We start from the raw sequence: 20,455 nt of genomic DNA on the forward strand, positions 1-20,455 counted from the left end.
AATAATTATTTCATCATTTTCTGACTTATCTGCTCTTAAACCTCCATCCATTGAGTTTTAAATTTCACTGATAGTATTTGTCTTTTGTAAAAGTTCTTTGTGTCTCATTTTCAAGTTTTTGTGTCTTTTTTAAAAATAATCTTCCTTTTTTTAATGGTTCTTGCTTTTCCATGTAACTATACCAAATTATCTCCTTGGATGTATATGCCAGTAAAGGATAACTGTTGCTTCAAATTACATCTAATTGGCTATTAAGTCCATCCATTGATCTCACCTCATTATCAGGACTGATTATTCCTCAAAGTTCTCTGTGTGACCTCCTTTGTAATTTATCTCTTTTCATAAAGGTTAGCAATGTAAGCATCTTTACATGTGCTTAATTGCCATATATTTATACTTTTTCATGAAGTTTAAGTCTTTTGCTTATTGCTTCATTAGATTATTTGTCTTCTCACAGTTTTTTTCGGAGTTCTTTATATATTCTGCATACAAGTTCTTTGTCCTATATGCAATTTCCAAATATTTCTCCTATTCTGTAGCTTGTCTCTTCATTTTCTTAAGTGTCTTTCAAAGAGCAAAGTTGTTGTTGGTTTCAGGAACACAGTTTGCCTTTTTTTTCTTTTTTTTTTTTGTGGCCATCCCTGAGGAATATGGAAGTTCCCGTGCCAAGGCTCAAACCCATGCCACTGCACTGACCTGAGCCACAACAGTGACAACACCATATTCTTAACCCACTGAGCTACCAGGGAACTCCTGTCTTTCTTTTTAGTTCATGTTTCCGTATGATGTCTGAGAACTTTTTGCCTAACCTCAGATCATGAAAATTACCTTCCAAATTTTACAATTTTTATAATTTTACCTTTTATATTTGGATCTATGATTTATTTGCTTTACTGTAATTGTCGATCTGTTTGGTTTGAGATCGATCCACTTAGCAGTTATTTTTTGTTCTCTCCATGTTTTGTTCGTCTATTTTTCCCTCTTCATATCTTTTCTGGATTCTTGAATACTTTTTAAAATTCCACATTAATTTGATTTTTTTCTATATATCTTACATATTATATAAATGTATGTTTTAAAATAATATATCTAAATATGTAATATATGTGTAATATATTTTACTGGTTCCTTTAGGGATCATAGTCTATTTAAAATTAATGCTTTCCCACTTCAAATGGAAAGTTTATACTAAATAGATCCCTTTACTCTCATCTCTTCATGTTATAGTCATTATATATATTATTTCCACATATTTTGTAACCCCATCAGATAATGTTATAATTCATACTTTCTGTCTTTCAACATATTTTAAGGAACTGGAGAAGAATAGTCTGATAATATATGCAGATTTTTACCATTTAGTTTTTTTGTTTTGTTTTGTTTTGGCTTTTTAGGGCTGTACCCATGGCATATGGAGGTTCCTAGGCTAGGGGTTGAATAGGAGCTGCAGTTGCTAGCCTCTGTCACAGCAACACCAAATCCGAGCCATGTCTGGTACCTACACCACAGCGCACGGCAACACTGGATCCTTAACCCACTGATCAGGTCCAGGGATCAAACCCATATCCTCATGGATACTAGTTGGGTTTGTTACCAGTGAGCCACAATGGGAACTCCCCATTTTATTTTTTTCCCCTTTATTCCTGATATTACAGGTTTCCCTATGACATTTCTTTTTCATCTGAAGAACGTTCTTTAGCATTTCATTTTGAGTAGATTCACTTGGCAGATTCTTTTAGTTTTCTTTCATCTGAGAATGTCATTATTATACCTTCATTTCTGAAATATTTTTACTAGATATTTAATTGAGTTGACTTTCTTTCCTATAGATACATTTATTTATTTTGCTTTTTAGGGCTGCACTTGGGGCATATGGAGGTTCCCAGGCTAGGGATCAAATTGGAGCTGCACCTGCCAGCCTGCACCACAGCCACAGCAATGCAGAATCTGAGCTGCGTCTGCAATCTGCACCACAGCGCATGGCAACACCGGATCCTTAACCCACTGAGCAAGGCCAGGGAATCAAACCTTCATCCTCATGGATGCTAGTGAGGTTTGTTTCTGCTGAGCCATAATGGGAACTCCCTCTATAGGTACTGTTAAAATATTGTTTTACTTCCTTCTGGCCTCCATGGTTTCTGTTGAGAAATCCATTGTCTTTGAATCCTTGTTCCTCTGTATAACGTGTGTCTGTTTTCCTGTAACTGATTGAAGGGGTTTTCTGTTTCTTTTCAATAGTTCAATTATGATCTATTTAAGCATGAACTTCTTTGAGTTTATCCTCTCTGGCCTTTTAAGAGCTTCTTGAATTTGTATGTTTTTTTCTTTTTACTTAATTTGGCAAGTTTTCAGCCATTATTTCTCCGAATATTTTTTTTCACTCAACACTTTTTCTCCTCTGCTTCGGGATCTCTGATGTCATGAATATAATTTGGTATTGTCCTTCATGTCCTTTTCGTTTTGTTTATTTTATTCAATCGTTTCCTTCTGCGTTACTCTGATTGGATGGTTTCTGTATATTCACCACTATAATCAGGATATTAAACAGTTTGGTCAATGCAAAAAGACTCTCACACCCTCTCCCCACTCTTAACCCATGGCAAAACCTGCTCTTATCTTTATCATTAGAATTTTTCCTTTTACAAAATGTTAAGTAAATGAAATCACACAGTGTGAAACCTTTTGTGACAGATTTCTTTGCTTAGCCTAATGCCTTTGAGATTCAGCTGTCTTTTCATTTCTGGGTAGTATTCCAATGTATGGATAAGTTTGTTTATCCATTTGCCTATTGGAGGTTATTTCAGTTTTGGTGATTATGAATAGCATTACTCGATAGAGGTTTTTATGTGAATGTAAGTTTTCTTTTCTCTAGGGAAAATACCCAGAAGTGGGGTTACTTGGTCATATGATAAAAATATGTTTAAATTTATAATAAACTGACAAACTGTTTACCAGAGTGACCATATCACTTTGCATTTCCACCAGCAGTGTGTAAGAGTGACTGATAGTGAATTAACTTGTGATTATCACCTGATTTTAGACATAAACTTTTATTTAAAAAATAAATTCTTAATAATATTAAGATTTTTATTCCAGATTTCTTCTTTATACTTTGCTTGATCCTTGAGAAAGAACATTTGGAGTTATTTTACTTTTTTGACTAGTTGCAATTGAAGTGTACCACTGCCAACATTTTGTGAAGGATATCCATAACATCTGTTTTACATTTAGTGAAGTTTGAACTCTGCTTGGGAAAAAAAGATAAATTGCAATTATTCTTACAGCTATAAGAGCCTGCAGGGACACACACACACACGCACACTTTTTATAATAGAAAACTATAGAGATGTGAATGGGGGTGAAGGAATTGTGACTTAATTCACTTTTAAATACAGTTCTTTTTTTTTTCTTTTTAAAAAATTAAGTTACAGGAGTTCCCGTCATGGCACAGTGGTTAACGAATCCGACTAGGAACCATGAGGTTGCAGGTTCGATCCCTGTCCTTGCTCAGTGGGTTAATGATCCAGCGTTGCCGTGAGCTGTGGTGTAGGTTGCAGACTCGGCTTGGATCCCGCCTTGCTGTGGCTCTGGCGTAGGCTGGCGGGTATAGCTCTGATTTGACCCCTAGCCTGGGAACCTCCATATGCCATGGGAGCGGCCCAAGAAATGGCAAAAAGACACACACACAAAAAGTTAAGTTACAGAACAGTCTTTTTCTTTTTCACTCTTTCTCTTAGTGTTTAGTGGGTGTGTGTATTTAAACTTTAGCCATTGTAATTTTTAAGATTTATTACTTGGCTCACTCCCTCATCACATGATTAAGAGCTTATTTTTGCTCCCTTTTTTGGTGGAGATTAAAATATCTTGTCGTTTTGGCCTTGAAAGCTCTGTTGAAGTAACTAATGCTCTTTATAGGCCTATATTCTTCAGAGAGTAATTTCTTCTTTGAGACTTTAGAAAGTATTATTATTATTGGCTGCTGGAGGAATTTGAACTGTATAACCTAACTTCTAATGGTCTACTTAGATTTAAAACTTTACCACTGCAGGGAGTTCCCGTTGTGGCTCAGCAGTAACAAATCTGACAAGGATCCATGAAGATGCGGGTTCAATTCCTGCCTGGCAGCTATAGCTCTGATTCAACCCCTAGCCTGGGGACTTCCATATGCCACATGGATGTGGCCCTAAAAAGACAAAAAACAAACAAACAAACAAACAAAACAAAAACCTTACCACTGCAGGTGTAATCTGGGAAGTCTTATAACCAAATAGATCCCTTTTGCCCTCTGTTTGCATTACAGTTTTTATATGAATTATATTCATAGGTTTGTACTGAAAACTCCATCAGACAATGTTACGGTTTTTTTACTTTCAACCATAATACATAATTTGAAGAACTTAAGAGTGATAGATTTTTATATTTACCCAGATTTTTACCATTTCTGTTGTTCTTCCTGATGAAACCTTTTTAGATCTCATTGCATATATCATGGCTCTGTTCTCCTAAATACTTTGGTATGCAATCTAAGAATGGAGCTGTTGTCTTATATTGTCTAATAGTGATCAACTCCATAAGTTGACATTGATATGATACTTTTATCTACTTTTCCATCCATATTCCAATTTCATTAGTGGTCTAATAATGTCCATTATTGTATTTTCTTTTCCTCTGCAGTATATGATCCAGTCTAAGTATTGCATTTAGTTGTCATGTCTCTATGGATTTCTTTAATCTAGAACAATTACAGAGCCTTTTATGACTTTGCCACCTTTAAAAAATACTGTTCTTCCTCACACACCTCCATAGAATGTTTTTTATTTTGCCTTTGATTTTTTTCTAATGATCAATTGGTGTTATGTCTTCTCAGGCTAAATAATGTATAGGTGATGTCTGGCCATTCTCAGATAACTGTCTCTCACAGGTGATGTTAATTTTGATCATTCAGTCAAACTGTTATCTAATTCTCCACTGATTCATTACTGGTTTTTTTTTTTTTTTCCCTCCCTTGCAAACTGATAGACAATCTGTTGGGAGACACTTTGTGATCATACAGGGACTACTCTTCATTAAAATTTCTGCCTATATTTAGCACCCCCTAGTGATTCCTATCTGATCCATTCTTTACTGTGGTGGCTGCAAAATGACAACTTTTCAGCTTCAGCTCTTCCCTTTACCTCTCTCAATAGGCATTATGCCTGGTACGTAAGAAATAGATCTCTCTTCACCATTATGTATATGTGTATATGTGCACATATCTATTTTCTATAGATGGGTTTCATTCATTTTTTTCCCCAAAGATTTATAATTCCTTACTCATACTTTTGAGCAGTTTCTTACATTCTGGCATAAAAAGACTTTCCAGGCTTAAAATATACGTCTCCTGCCTCAGTATGAAAATTTAAAAATAAATAAATACAAGTGTGAAAGCATATTATATGCTTTGTACTGCATTAGTCTTTAAGAATATAATTGAACAAGATACATAGTTTCTGACATCATGAAAAGCTGACAAACTAGTGGATAAGTAGAGCCAGAAATATGTGGTAAATGATGGGGTAAGTGCTTTGGGAATATAAGTGGGTATCTGTTGTGTGTGCTTAATATGTAGCAATGAACAAAACAAAACATCTCTGTCCTCATAACTGTATTATCTTGGGGGGAAGGCAGTAAATAAACTGATATGTAAAGTGAACAGCATATTAAGATAGAGATAAAAGGTATAGGGGAAAATAAAGTGGGATGGGAAACAGGGAATGTATATGGATGAGGGAAAGGTATCTGTTTTTATTTTTTATTTTGATTTGCTTTTTGCTTTTTAGGCCCGTACCCTTGGCATGTGGAAGTTCCCAGGCTAGGAGTCAAATACAAGCTACTGCTGCTGGCCTGTGCCACAGCAATAGCAACTCAGGATCCAAGCCGCATCTGTTCCCTACACCACAGCTCATGGCAATGCCACTGAGCAAGGCCAGGGCTCAAAGCTGCATCCTTGCGGATACTAGTTGGATTTGTTTCCGTTGAGCCATGAGGGGAATGCCAACGTATCTATTTTTAAATAGCACAATCAGGGAAAGCCTCATTGAGAGGGTGACATATGGGTAAGTCAGGGAGGTAACCTTGCCTAATTGTACCCAGCTGGTTCTCAACTCTAGGTACTCTCTAAAAATGAATCGTATTTGCCTTTTATTATAATCATTTAGTATGTATATCTTTTTTTTTTTTTTTTTTTTATCTTTTTAGGGCTGCATTTGTAGCATATGGAAGTTGGGGTTGAATCAGAGCTGTAGCTGCACGGAATCAGAGTCAGGTCTGTGACCTACACCGCAGCTCATAGCAAGGCCAGGTCCTTAACCCACTGAGCAGGCCCAGGGATTGAATCCACATCCTCATGGATACTGGTCTGGTTCGTTACCTCTGAGCCACAACAGGAAGTACTGTGATGGTTGCAAAATTTGTGTGTATCTTATCCTTAGTGTAAATTATAAATATGTCATAACATAGATAGTCTACCTTCATATAGCACATATTGTTGGGTTTTTTTTCCTTTAAACTAATGACTAATGCCACTGATTTAGGAAAGATCTTAAACTCTCTGGAGCTCTTTATCTGCAAAATGAAGGTAATGGATAAAATTATTTGCAAGGTTCTGCCACATTCCAAAAGTTTATAACAAATCAAAGAATAAAAATATTTCTGAGAAATAATGGAACTTATTAGAATTGCAGTTATAGAGCTGTTAGAAGAACATCTGTGGAGTTCCCATCGTGATGCAGTGGAAACAAATCCAACTAGGAACCATGAGATTTCAGGTTCGACCCTTGACCTTGCTTAATGGATTAATGATCTGGCATTGCTGTGAGCTCTGGTATAGGATATAGACGTCGCTTGGATCTGGCGTTGCTGTGATGCACGCTGGCAGCTGTAGCTCCTATTTGACCCCTAGCCTGGGAACCTCCATATGCCACAGGTGCAGCCCTAAAAAGCCAAAAAAAAAAAAAAAAAAAACAGCAACATCTGTGACCCAGATCTCCCCTTTACAACATGGAGTCATTGTCAATATTTGGAGAATGCTTCTCAGAAAAACAACCTACAAAGCACTGTTCTCTGGGCCACCCACTCTACATGGAATTACTTCGTTTTACAGATCGCCTATTGTTTGATATTACTTGTGGTGTAGATTCCTAAGCTCCTTCCCTAAGTATATATGCCCACCACTATTTATAATATACTCAACTGGTTTAGTTGCAAAGATTCTTCAAGAATGAATTCTTTTTTTTTTTTTTGGTCTTTTTGTCTTTTGTCTTTTTTGTTGTTATTGTTGTTGCTATTTCTTGGGCCGCTCCCGCGGCATATGGAGGTTCCCAGGCTAGGGGTTGAATCGGAGCTGTAGCCACCGGCCTATGCCAGAGCCACAGCAACGCGGGATCCGAGCCACGTCTGCAACCTACACCACAGCTCACGGCAACGCCAGATCGTTAACCCACTGAGCAAGGGCAGGGACCGAACCCGCAACCTCATGGTTCCTAGTCGGATTCGTTAACCACTGAGCCACGACGGGAACTCCAAGAATGAATTCTATGGCCAGATGCTGTCTTCAGTTTTTTTGGGGGGGTGCGGGGTCGGTAGGGGGAAGGATAGAACAGCATAAAAGGAATAACTGGAGAGATTTAAGATAAAAAGACAAAACTACACCTCAGATTAATCAAGAAATCACTTTTTTCCCTTATCCTAAAAAGTTTTGTCATGATTGTGATAGAACATGATAGAAGGTAATATGAGAAAAAGAACATATATATATGTATAACTGGGTCACTTTGCTGTATAGCAGAAATTGACAGAACATTGTAAATCAACTATAATAAAATTTTTTTTTTAAAAGTAAAGTTTTGTCATGAGACTGCAGCAATTTAGTCACATCTTCAGGTTCCACTTCTAATTCTAGGTCACATTATTTCTATCACAACTGCAGTTTCTTCCTCCACTGATGGCCCAACTCCCTCAAAATCACCCATGAGGGTTAGAATCAACTTCTTCCAAACTCCTGTTTTTGTTTTTTGGTTTTTGCTTTTTAGGGCTGCACTTGCGGCATATGGTCATTCAAGGCTAGGAACTGGTTTGGAGCTGAAACTATCGGCCTACATCATAGCCACAGCAACATAGGATCCAAGCCACATCTGCAACCTACACCACAGCTCACAGCAACTCCAGATCATTAACCCACTGAGCGAGGCCAGGGATTATACCCGCATCCTCATGGATACTAGTCAGATTCTTAACCCACTGAGCCACTATAGGAACTCCCCAAACTCCTGTTAATGTTGATCTTTTCACCTTATCCCATGAATCATGAATGTTCTTTATGGCATCTAAAATGGTGAATCCTTTCCAGGTTTTTAGCTGATTTTGTCCAGGTTCATCAGAAGAATTTGCTGTCTATGGCAGCTACAGCCTTATAAAATATATTTCTTAATTAATACGACTTGAAAGTTGAAATGAGTCCTTGATCCATGGGCTGCAGAATGGATATTATATTAGCAAGCATGAAAACAACATTAATCTCATCATACATTTCCATTAGAGCTCTTGGGTGGCCAAGTGGATTGTCCATGAACAATAATATTTTGCCTTTTTTTCTTTTTTTCTTTCTTAGGGCAACACCTGTGGCATATGGAAATTCCCAACCTAGGGGTTGAATCAGAGTTACCCTGCTGGCCTATGCCATAGCCATAGCAACAACCTACACCATAGCTCACGACTACGCCAGATCTTAACCCACTGAGCAAGGCCAGGGATTGAACCCACATCCTCCATCAGTTGGGTTTGTTTCCGCTAAGCCACAACAGGAACTCCCTGTAATATGTTGAAAGGAGTCTTCTTTTTCCTTAAGTCAAACCTCAATAGTGGGCTTAAAATATATTGGGGTTTTTTTTGTTTTTTTTTTAAATATATTGTAAACAGATGTGCTGTCATCCAGGCTTCATTATTCCATTTTTAGAGCACAGGCAGAATAAATTTAACATAATTTTTAAGGGTCCTAGGGAATTTTGAAATGGTAAGTGAACATTGACTTCAACTTAAATTTACCAGTGGCATTAGCCCCTAACAAGAGAGTCATTCTGGTTTCTTGAGATGGAATCTACTCCTAGTGAAGATGCTGTGAAGATTATTGAAATGACAACAAAGAATTTAGACTATGACATAAATCAAGTTGATAAAGCAGTGGCAGGGTTTGAGAGGATTGACTTCAGTTTTGAAAGAAGTTCTGTGGGAAATAATGCTATCAAACAACATTGCATGCTGCAGAGAAATTGTTTGTGAAAGGATAGGGCAAGCTTTTTGTCTTACTTTAAAAATAAGTGGTGGTTTCCACAGCCATGCCGAATTTTAGTAACCATTCTTTTTTTTTTTTTTTTTTCCTGCTTTTTAGGTCTGCACCCATGGCATATAGAAGATCCCAGGCTAGGGGTCAAATCAGCGCTGGAGCCACAACAATGTGGAATCCAAGCTGCATCTGCGACCTACACAACAGCCCATGGCAATGCCAGATCCTTTCACCTACTGAGTGAAGCCAGGGATTGAACCCACATTCTCATAGATACTATTTGGGCTCTTTACTGCTGAGCCACAAGGGGAACTTCCTAGGAACCATTCTTGATCAGTAAGCATCCATCGATGTCCAGGTGAGACCTTCACTGGCAAGAAGACTATGACTTACTAAATGCTCAGATGATGGATAGCATGTTTTAGCAGTAAAGTGTTTTGTTTTTTTTTCCTTGCGAACTTTCCCCTCTACTGTGCATATTAGATCAGTTTAATACTCAGGAATCCTGTAATTACTGGAAGCATTCAGGTGGAATGTGCTTATTACTCTGTTGTGTCTAGAAAGGAAACTATTCCTACAGTTATTTATTGAATGAATGATTAAATGAATAAATGCGTCTTGCTTATAAGTTGCTCAGAAGTGTTTGCAGGGGTCAGTATAACAATAGCTATTGTATTAAAAGAATTAAGATTGAGTTTCTAATGTACCTTAGAGGCATAGCAACAAAATTATCTCTAGTTATTTTGGAATTGGACATATGGTGTGGCGGTGAGGCACAATTGTTCTCTGACACCAACTGGTGTCCTGTAATTCAATTCAGTCCTGAAACTACCCAGATTTAGCAGAGATCCACAGGTTAAGGGCAAAGTCCTCCATGAGATTACCCACTTGTGAGTTCCCGTCGAAGCTCAGTGGTTAACGAACCCGACTTGTATCCATGAGGACGACAGTTCAATCCCTGGCCTTGCTCAGTGGGTTAAGGATCTGGTTTTGCCATGAGTTGTAGTGTAGTTCATAGACTCAGCCCGGATCCAGCATTCCTGTGGCTGTGGCATAGGTCAGCAGTTACAGCTCTGATTTGACCCCTAGCCTGAGAACCTCCATATGCCACCAGTGCATTCCTAAAAAGACCAAAAAATAAAATAAAATAAAATTACTCAACTTCGTATATCAGCCACAAGTATCAGGGGTGTCCTGCACTTCTGACCTACTGGCTTTAAATTTGGGGTTTCACACAACCCTCTCAGATTCAATAATTTGCTAAAAAACTCAGAGAACTCGAAGTATTATACTAAAAATTATAGTTTTATTATAAATGTTACAACCCAGAGACAGCCAAATGGGAGCAATACATAGACCAAGATTTAGGGGTGGGGCAGGGTGAGGGATGGGGAAAGATGATAAACATAGAGATATTTTTATGGAACGTGGTCACATCAGCCTCCTAGCACATCAGCGTGGTCAATAGCCTGGAAGTGCTCCTGAATTTTGTTTTCCACAGATTTAGTTGGGGTTATCTTATATAGGCATCACATGATTGGCCATGGGATAAAACTCCTCCAGCTTCCTTCTCTTCCCTGGAGGACTGGTCAGCCCACAATTACAAACCTTTAATCATGTGGTTGGTCTTTCTGGTGACCAGTCCTCATCCTGAGGCTACCTTGGGGCCACCTTGAATCATCCCATTAGCATAAAAATGGCACCTTTTTAACTTAGGAATTCCAAGGGTTTTTGAAGCTCTCTGCTAGGAACTCATGACAAATTCCAGATATATTCTATATTATATCACATGTCATCAAATAAGATTTCAAGGACAATGTGGCATTTGAGTAATATCTTGAAAGATGGGTAGTGTTTAAACATTTGAAGATGGAAAAAAGGGAATTCCAGTTTGAAAAATCACATAGGGGCACATACTCAAAAGTACAGAGTTCCATATATTGAAATAGGTTAAGTAATTTTAGGGAGTTCCCATCATGGTGCAGCAGAAACGAATCCGACTAGTATCCAGGAGGATGTGGGTTTGATCCGTGACCTCACTCAGTGCGTCGGGGATCTGGTTTTGCTGTGAGCTGTAGTGTAGGTTGCAGACAAAACTCTCCTGAGTTACTGTGGCTGTGGCCTAGACCAGCAGCTGCAGTTTCAATTCAACTGCTAGCCTGGAAACTTGCATGTGTGGCAGGGGCTGCTCTAAAAAGCCAAAAAAAAGAAAAAAGAAATTGAAGCTCCCCGTCGTGGCACAGTGGTTAGCGAATCTGACTGGGAACCATGAGGTTGCAGGTTCGATTCCTGTCCTTGCTCAGTGGGTTAAGGATCCGGCTTTGCCATGAGCTGTGGTGTGGGTTGAAGATGCGGCTCAGATCCCGTGTTGCTGTGGCTCTGGCGTAGGCAGGTGGCTCCAGCTCTGATTGGACCCCTAGCCTGGGAAACTCCATAAGCCACGGAGCGGCTCTAGAAAAGGCAAAAGCCAAAAAAAAAAAAAAGAAAAGAAAAGAAATAGATTAGTTACTTTTAGCTTTAGTGTAGTATAGAAAAAAAGTGATAATAAGATAAAGCCAAAGAGGAGATTTCACTTAATGATATTTATTATTTCTGCAGAACAGAAGAAAGAAGAGATCTGTTTATGTTTTTCCGAAGCCTACACTTCTTTGTGGAGTGGTGTGAATATCGCAAGCGCACATTTAAACATTTCAAGGTAGAGTCCAAAGTCTTTCATTTTAAACATATATGGAAAGTGAAGCTGATTTATCACGATGTTTTAAAGTTTGCAAACAATAGAAAATATTCTTACTGGTTTCTGGAGTTTGCATTTACTTGAAGTAAAGGAGGAATGCTTCTGTACAAGTCAGTGAGCCATTTACATGGAAAGAAGTGTAATTATGAAACCACACAGCTTAAATTGGAGCTTGAACCCATAGGTTGGGCTCAAACCCAGACTAAACTCTGACTGGGACTTGATCCCACCATCTTTTCTTTAAAACTACACACCTGGTCTTGGGACTTACTGAGGTTCAAGTTCTTTATGTCTTAGTGCAGAAGGAATTCAGTGAGAGGCAAAGTGATAGGTAAGAAGTAGATTTACTGAGAAAGACAGAATGTGGGCCATCTCAGAAAGCCAGAGGGGCCTGAAAGATACACATCTCATAGCCAGAGTGTGGGTCGTCGCAAAAGTTAAGAGAGTGGTCCCAAAATATGGGGTGCTTAGTTTCTATGGGCTGGGTAATTTCATAGGCTAACGAGTGGGAGGATTATTCCATCCAGGTATTGCAGAGAAGGGGTGGGATTTCCAGGAACTGACCCACTGCCCACCTTTTGGCCTTTTTTATGTTTGGCCTCAGAACTGTCATGGTGCCTTTGGGCATGTCATTTAGCATGCCGATGTATTACAATGAGTATATAATGTGTAAAGAGGTTGTGCCCTGCCCCCCTCCCTTCTATTTCAATTATAATCTTATTTATTTTATAATACACATTTTGAAAAATTAATCTGTCAAGAATACGTGAACAAAAATGCAAAATGCTGATGAAGAATATAAACACAGCAGCCTTATCACATACTAGTGTAATCTTTACTTCCTGAGCCAAACTGTGTATTTTGAACTTCTTATTTATTACATACTTCAAGTTTAAATATTGAAGTTTGTTTCTTACAAAGTAATGCTTCTTAGGTCTGATACTGATAAATCACATACTTTTTTTTTTATTCCCTTTGTTTGCTTTCTGACTAGAATAAAGTTCGGCTGCACTGTAATTTCCAAGATCCTACTTAGGTGGATAGCATGAAATTATTGACCACACAGAAACCATTTTTAAAAGAGTTAACATAAATAATATCTCAAGGTTCAGGTGCCCTCAGAACTGTGACTGAGTCATGGCTATTGTTTTTATGACTCATACCAAATCTCCTTTGTTTCTAATTCTTTTTTTATCATCATCATTATTATCACCGTTGTAGTCATCATTTGCATTCTATGTGGTTGAGCTAATAAAGGCTGTCAGGGTTAGAATTTTCTTTAGAATGAAACATGCTGTGGTCCCTTGAGGAGTTCTGATTATGTTGTTTGCTAGCAGGTGCTCTTTCACCAGAACAATTAAATAGCTTTTCTTCAGAATGGGTAAAATACAGTAATGATTGAGGAATATGCTGGCAGTTATGATAATATGGCCATTTACTTATACATTAGAATGGGTTGTGGGAAATATGAATATTAGTCCCACTTTCAAACTGATTTTCCTCTAGATGCTTTTAAGGCAAGTGTGAAGTATACTTGGAGTATTTTTCTTATAGAGGGTACAGTGCTTCTATGAGCTGGGCTTTGCTGGTGATACAGTTACTAGAATGGAAAGAAACGTGCAGCCATTACCATCACCCTAAACTGAAACTCCATCCCCATTAAACACTAATTTTCCATTCGTCCCTCCCCTCAGCTCCTGGGAACCACCATTTTATTTTCTGTTTCTGTCAATTTAACTGCTCTATCTCATTTAAGCAGAATCATAAAATTTATTCTTTTTGACTGCCTTATTTCACTTAGCATAATGTCCTCAAGGTTTATGGATGTTGTAGCAAGTGTCAGAATTGCATTCTTTCCTAAGGGTGGATGATATTCCATTGTATGCATTTACCACACTTTGTTTATCCATTCATTGGTTGATAAGATACTTGTTCTTCCCACCTTTTAGCTTTTTTGAATAATCCTTCTCTGACCATTGGTATACAGATGTCTATTTGAGTCCTTGCTTCAGTTTTTTAAAAGTATAAACATATTTGTGAAATAGCTGGATTGTATAGTAATTCTATGTTTAATTTTTTGAAAAACCACATATTCTTTTCCATAGCAGTTTTACATTTCCAACAGCAATGCATGAGGTTTCCAATTTCTTCACATCCTTGCCAGTATTTGTTATTGTCTGGGCTTTTGTTTTATTGTGTCATAGACAACCTATTGGGTGTATAGTAGTATCTCTTCCTAGCTTTGATTTGCATTTTCTTCTGAATGATTAATGACTTTGAGCATCTAATTTGTGTATCTTTGGAGAAAAGTCTATTCAAGTTCTTCGTCCATTTTTTAATCAGGTTTTTGTTGTTGTTGAGTTGTAGGATTTCTTTATATATCCTTTATGCAATATGTGATTGACAAATATTTTCCTCCATTCACTTAATTGTCTCTTCATTCTCTTGATAGTGTCCATTGATGCATAGAAATTTTTAACTTTTTCTTCGGCTTTTTTTTTTTAGGGCCGCACCCACAGCATATGGATGTTCCCGGGCTAGGGGTCCTGAGCGTGGCCAGGGATGGAACCTGCACCCTCATTCGTGGTTCCTAGTCAGATTCGTTTCTGCTGCGCCATGATGGGAACTCCCAGAAATTTTTAATTTTGATTAAGTCTAATTAATCAGTTTTTTTCTTTTGTTGCTTGTGCTTTTGGTGTCATATCCAGGAAATCATTGCCAAATTCAACGTCATAAAGATTTTTCTCTATATTTTTTTGGAAGAGTTTTATAGTTAAGCTCTTAAGTTTAGGTGTTTGATCCAATCTGAGTTAATTTTCCTAACAGTCTAACTTCATTCTTATGCATACGGATATCGCTTTTCCTAGCACCACTTTTTGAAGGTACTTTCCTTTCTTTGTTAAGTGGTTTTGACACCTTGGTCAGAAATCATTTGACTGTATGGAGAGGTTTGTTTCTGGGCTCATTATTCTCTTCCATTGGTCACTATGTCTGTCCTCAGGATAGTATCACACTTTTGATTACTATAGCTTTTAGTTTCAGTTTAAATTGAGGAAATGTGAATCCTCCATTTCTGTTCTTCCTTTCAATTTTGTTTTGGCTATTTGGAATCCCTGGAGATTCCATATGAATTTTTGTGGGACTTTCCAATTCTTAAAAAAATTGCCATTGGTCTTGGATAGGGATTGCTTTGTGTCTGTCAGTTGCGTTGGGTTGTGTCGACACATTAACCATTCAGTCTTCCATTTATGGACACAGGCTGTCTTTCCATTTAGGCAGTTCTTTCCATTTAGGCAGTTCCTTTCAGGAATGTTTGTAGGGGTAAAGTATTTTTCGTTTTAATCCTCTGTTTAATTATCAGCATCAAGAATGAAGCAGCATCTATTTAAGATAATCGGCATCAGCATATTTTTCCTTTCTATTTTTTTTTAAGGGTTCTACAGAAATATTTATTGCAAACCAAAATCCCACACATTCTATCATTTTGAGCTTATGCATTTTCTGCTTGTGAGCTGAAAAAGTTTTTTTCTCTCTCTCTTTTCTTTTTACTTAATGAATTTTACTATATTTACACATGTACAACAATCATCGCAACCAAATTTTAAAGCATTTCCAGCCCAAATGCTCAGTGAATCCCCCCACCCCCAACCTGTCTCCTTTGGAAACCATGAGTTTTTCAAAGTCTATGAGTCATTATCTGTTCTGCAAAGAAGTTCATTGTGTCCTTTTTTCAGATTCCACATGTCAGTGAAAGCATTTGATGTTGGTGTCTCATTGTCTGACTGACTTCACTTAGCATGATAATTTCTAGGTCCATCCATGTTGCTACAAATGCCAGTATTTCGTTCCTTGTAATGGCTGAGTAATATTGCATTGTGTATATGCACCACATCTTCTTGATCCACTCCTCTGTCGATGGACGTTTAGGCTGTGTCCATGTCTTGGCTGTTGCAAATAGTGCTGCAATGAACATTGGAATACATGTGTCTTTTCGTGTCATGGTTTTCTCTGGGTAGATGCCCAAGAGTGGGATTGCTGGATCAAATGGTCATTCTGTGTTTAGTTTTCTGAGGAATCTCCATACTGTTTTCCACAGTGGTTGCACCCGTTTACATTCCCACCAGCAGTGTACTAGCACTTAATTGTTTGTAGACTTTTGGATGATGGCCATTCTGGCTGGTGTAAGGTGGTACCTCATCGTGGTTTTGATTTGCATTTCTCTAAGAATGAGTGATGTTGAGCATCTTTGCATGTGTTTTTTGGCCATCCGTATGTCTTCCTTGGAGAACTGTCTGTTTAGATCCTCTGCCCATTTTTGGATGGGGTTGTTTGTTTTTTTGGTGTGGAGCTGCAGAAGGTGTTTATAAATTTTGGAGATGGATCCCCTGTCAGTCGATTCATTTGCACAGATTTTCTCCCCCTCTGTGGGTTGTCTTTTCGTTTTGTTTCGGGTTTCCTTTGCTGTGCAGAAACTTTGAAGTTTGATTAGGTCCCATTTGTTTATTTTTGTTTTTATTGTCGATACTCTAAGAGGTGGATCTGCGAAGATGTTGCGGTTGTTTATATGTCAGAGAGTGTTTGGCCTATGTTTTCCTCTGAGTGTTTTACAGTGTCTGGTCTTATATCTAGGTCTTTAATCCATTTTGAGGTTACTTTTGCGTGTGGTGTTAGGGAGTGTTCTAATTTCATTCTTTTCCACGTGGCTGTCCAGTTTTCCCAGCACCGCTCAGTGAAGGAGCTGTCTTTGCTCCATTGTATATTCTTGCGTCCTTTGTCATAGATGAGTTGGCTGTAGGTGCGTGGGTTGAATTCTGGGCTTTCTATCCTGTTACACTGATCTGTATTTCTGTCTCTGTGCCAGTACCATATGGTTTTGTTGACTGTTGCTTTGTCGTATAGTCTGAAGTCCGGGAGCCTGATTCCTCCAGCTCCATTTTTCTTTTTCGGGATATCTTTGGCTGTTCGGGGTCTTCTGTGCCCCAAACAAACTTTAAACTATTTTGTTTGAGTTCTGTGAAAAATGACTTTTGATAGGGATTGCATTGAATCTGTAGATTGCTTTGGGTAGTAGAGTCATTTTGAGACTATTGACTCTTCCAATCCAAGAGCATGGTATGTCTTTCCATCTCTTTGTGTCATCTTTGATTTCTTTCATCAGTGTCTTATAGTTTTCAGAGTACAGGTCTTTTGTCTCTTTAGGTAGGTTTACTCCTAGGTATTTTATTCTTTTGGATGCGATGGTAAATGGGATTGCTTCCCTGATTTCTCTTTCTGCTCTTTCATTGTTAGTATATGGAAATGCTGTTGATTTCTGAGTATCAGTTTTGTATCCTGCGACTTTGCCGAATTCATGGATGAGCTCTAACAGGTTTCTGGTAGAGTCTTTAGGATTCTCTAGGTAAAGTATCATGTCATCTGCAAATAGTGACAGTTTTACTTCTTCCTTTGCAATTTGGATTCCTTTTATCTCTTCTTCTTCTCTGATTGCCGTGGCTAGGACTTGCAAAACCATGTTGAAGGGTAGTGGCAAGAGTGGACATCCTTGTCTTCTTTCTGAGCTTGGTGGGAATTCTTTCAGCTTTTCACCATTGAGAAAGATGTTCGCTGTGGGTGTGTCATATATGGCCTTTATGATGGTGAGGTAGGTTCCCTCTGTGCCCACTTTCTGAAGGGTTTTTATCAGTAATGGATGTTGGATTTTGTCAAAGGCTTTTTCTGCATCTATTGAGAGGATCATATGGTTTTTATTCTTCAGGTTGTTAATGTGGTATATCACACTGATGGATTTGCGGATATTGAAGAGCCCTTGCATCCCTGGGATAAATCCCACTTGATCCTGATGTACAATCCTTGTAGTGTATTGTTGGATGTGGTTTGCTAGTATTTTGTTGAGGATTTTTACATCTTATGTTCATCAGTGAAATTGGCCTGTAGTTTTCTTTTTTGGTGGTACCTTTGTCTGGTTTGGGTATCAGGGTGATGGTGGCCTCATAGAATGAGTTTGGGAGTGTCCCTTCCTCTGCGATTTTTGAAATAGTTTCAGAAGGAGAGGCGTTAGCTCTTCTCTAAATGTTTGATAGAATTTGCCTGTGAAGCCATCTGGTCCTGGACTTTTGTCTGTTGGAAGTTTTTTAATCACAGTTTCCATTTCAGTTTGTGTGATGGGTCCGTTCATCTTTTCTATTTCATCTTTGTTTAGTCTTGGAAGATTGTACCTTCCTAAGAATTTGTCCATTTCTTCTAGGTTTTCCGTTTTATTGGCATGTAGTTGCGTATGGTAGTCTCTTATGATCCTTTGTATTTCTGCGATGTCCGATGTTACTTCTCCTTTTTCGTTTCTAATTTTATTGATTTGAGTCTTCTCTTTTTTCTTGATAAGTCTGTCTAAGGGTTTATCAATTTTGTCGATCTTTTCAAAGAACCAGCTTTTCGTTTCATTGATCTTTTCTGTTTTCCGCTCTGATCTTTATGATTTCTTTCCTTCTACTAACTTTAGGTCTTGTCTGTTCTTCTCTCTCGAGCTGCCTTAGGTGTAAAGTTAGCATCTTTATTTGAGCTTTTTCTTGTTTCCTGAGGTGGGCTTGTATGGCTATAAACATTCCTCTTAGCACGGCTTTTGCTGCATCCCATAGGTTTTGGAGTGTCGTGTCTTTGTTGTCATTTGCTGCTGGGTATTTTTTAATTTCCTCTTTGATTTCTTCAGTGATCCATTGGTTGTTTAGTAGCATGTTGTTCAGCCTCCACGTGTTTGTGTTTTTTGCAGTTTTTTTCTTGTTGTTGATGTCCAGTCGTGTAGCGTTGTGGTCAGAAAAGATGCTTGATATGATTTCAATTTTCTTAAAGTTACCGAGGTTTGATTTGTAGCCCAGGATGTGATCAGTCTTAGAGAATGTTCCATGTGCACTTGAGAAGAATGTGTATTCTGTTGCTTTTGGATGGAATGACCTATTAATATCTATTAAGTGCATCTGGCTTAATGCATCGTTCAGGGCCTGTGTTTCCTTATTGATTTTCTGTCTGGTTGATCTGTCCAGTGCTGTAAGTGGGGTGTTAAAGTCCCCCACTCTTACTGTGTTATTGTCGATTTGTCCTTTTAAGGTTGTTAGCAGTTGCCTTATATATTGTGGTGCACCTATGTTGGGTGCGTAGATATTTAAAATTGTTAAATCTTCTTCTTGGATTGATCCTTTGATCATTATGTAGTGACCTTCCTTGTCCCTTAAAGTATTCTTCATTTTAAAGTCTATTTCGTCTGATATGAATACTGCTACTCCAGCTTTCTTTTGATCTGTGTGCATGGAATATTTTCTTCCATCCTCTCACTTTCAATTTGTATGTGTCCCTAGAAGTGAAGTGGGTCTCTTGAAGACAGCATGTATATGGATCTTGTTTTTGTATCCATTCAGCCAGTCTGTGTCTTTTGGTTGGGGCGTTTAGTCCATTAACTCTTAAGGTAATTATTGATATGTATGTTCTTATTGCTGTTTTATTAATTGCTTTGGATATGTTTTTGTTGCTCTTTTTTCTTTCCTTCTTCTCTTGTTCTCTCCTCGTGTGGTTTGTAGACTATCTTTAGTGTTGTATTTGAGTTGATTTTTCTTATTTGTGTGTGTATCACTTGTAGATATTTGGTTTGCAGTTACTCTGAAGTTTTGATATGAGTCCATGTTTATATGAGATTGCTTTCAGTTGTTGGTCTGTTAATTGCAAGTGCATCTCCGGTGTCCTGCATTTGTACCCTCCTCTTCCCACGATTTCTGATTTTGGTGGCATAATTGTGCGTGGATGATTTCTTATCTTTACCGTATATATACCTTTACTGGTGAGCCTTGTCATTTGCGGTATTTTTGTTTCTGGTTGCGGCCTTTTCTTCTCTGCCTAGAGAAGTTGCTTTAGTATTTGTTGTATAGCTGGTTTAGTGTTGCTGAGGTCTCTCAGCTTTTGCTTATCTGCGAAGCTTTTGATTTCTCCTTCAAATCTGAATGAGAGCCTTGCTGGGTAAAGTAATCTTGGTTGGAGGTTTTTACCTTTCAACACGTTAAGTATATTGTGCCACTCCCTTCTGCCCTGCAGAGTTTCTGCTGAAACATCTGCCGATAACCTTATCGGGGTTCCCTTGTATGTTGTTTCTTTTCCCTAGCTGCTTTCAAGGTTTTCTCTTTGTCTTTAATTTTGGTCAGTTTGATTAATATGTGTCTCAGGGTATTCCTCCTTGGGTTTATTTTATATGGTACTTGTTGCACTTCCTGGATTTGGGTGAGTGGTTCCTTTCCCATGTTAGGGAAGTTTTCGGCTATTATCTCTTTGAGTATTTTTTCTGTCCCCTTCTCTGTCTCTTCTCCTTCTGGCACCCCTATGATACGGATGTTGGTGCGTTTAATGTTGTCCCAGAGTTCTCTGAG

General features: G+C 38.2%; 1 protein-coding gene across 5 annotated transcripts in view; it reads left to right on the plus strand.

Moving 5' to 3' along the window:
• Window positions 1–20,455, plus strand: part of CENPP (centromere protein P) — a 256,672-nt gene that overhangs the window by 40,938 nt on the left and 195,279 nt on the right. For all 5 annotated transcript variants that reach the window (XR_002342147.1, XM_021085712.1, XM_021085711.1 and 2 more), the window contains 1 exon segment: window positions 11,918–12,014. Coding sequence is in view for 4 of the 5 variants with exons in the window: in XM_021085712.1 (XP_020941371.1) it covers window positions 11,918–12,014 (97 nt within the window). In the remaining variant the exon portion in view is untranslated.

Source organism: Sus scrofa, chromosome 3 (assembly GCF_000003025.6).
Source record: "Sus scrofa isolate TJ Tabasco breed Duroc chromosome 3, Sscrofa11.1, whole genome shotgun sequence".
Lineage (NCBI taxonomy): Eukaryota > Metazoa > Chordata > Mammalia > Artiodactyla > Suidae > Sus > Sus scrofa.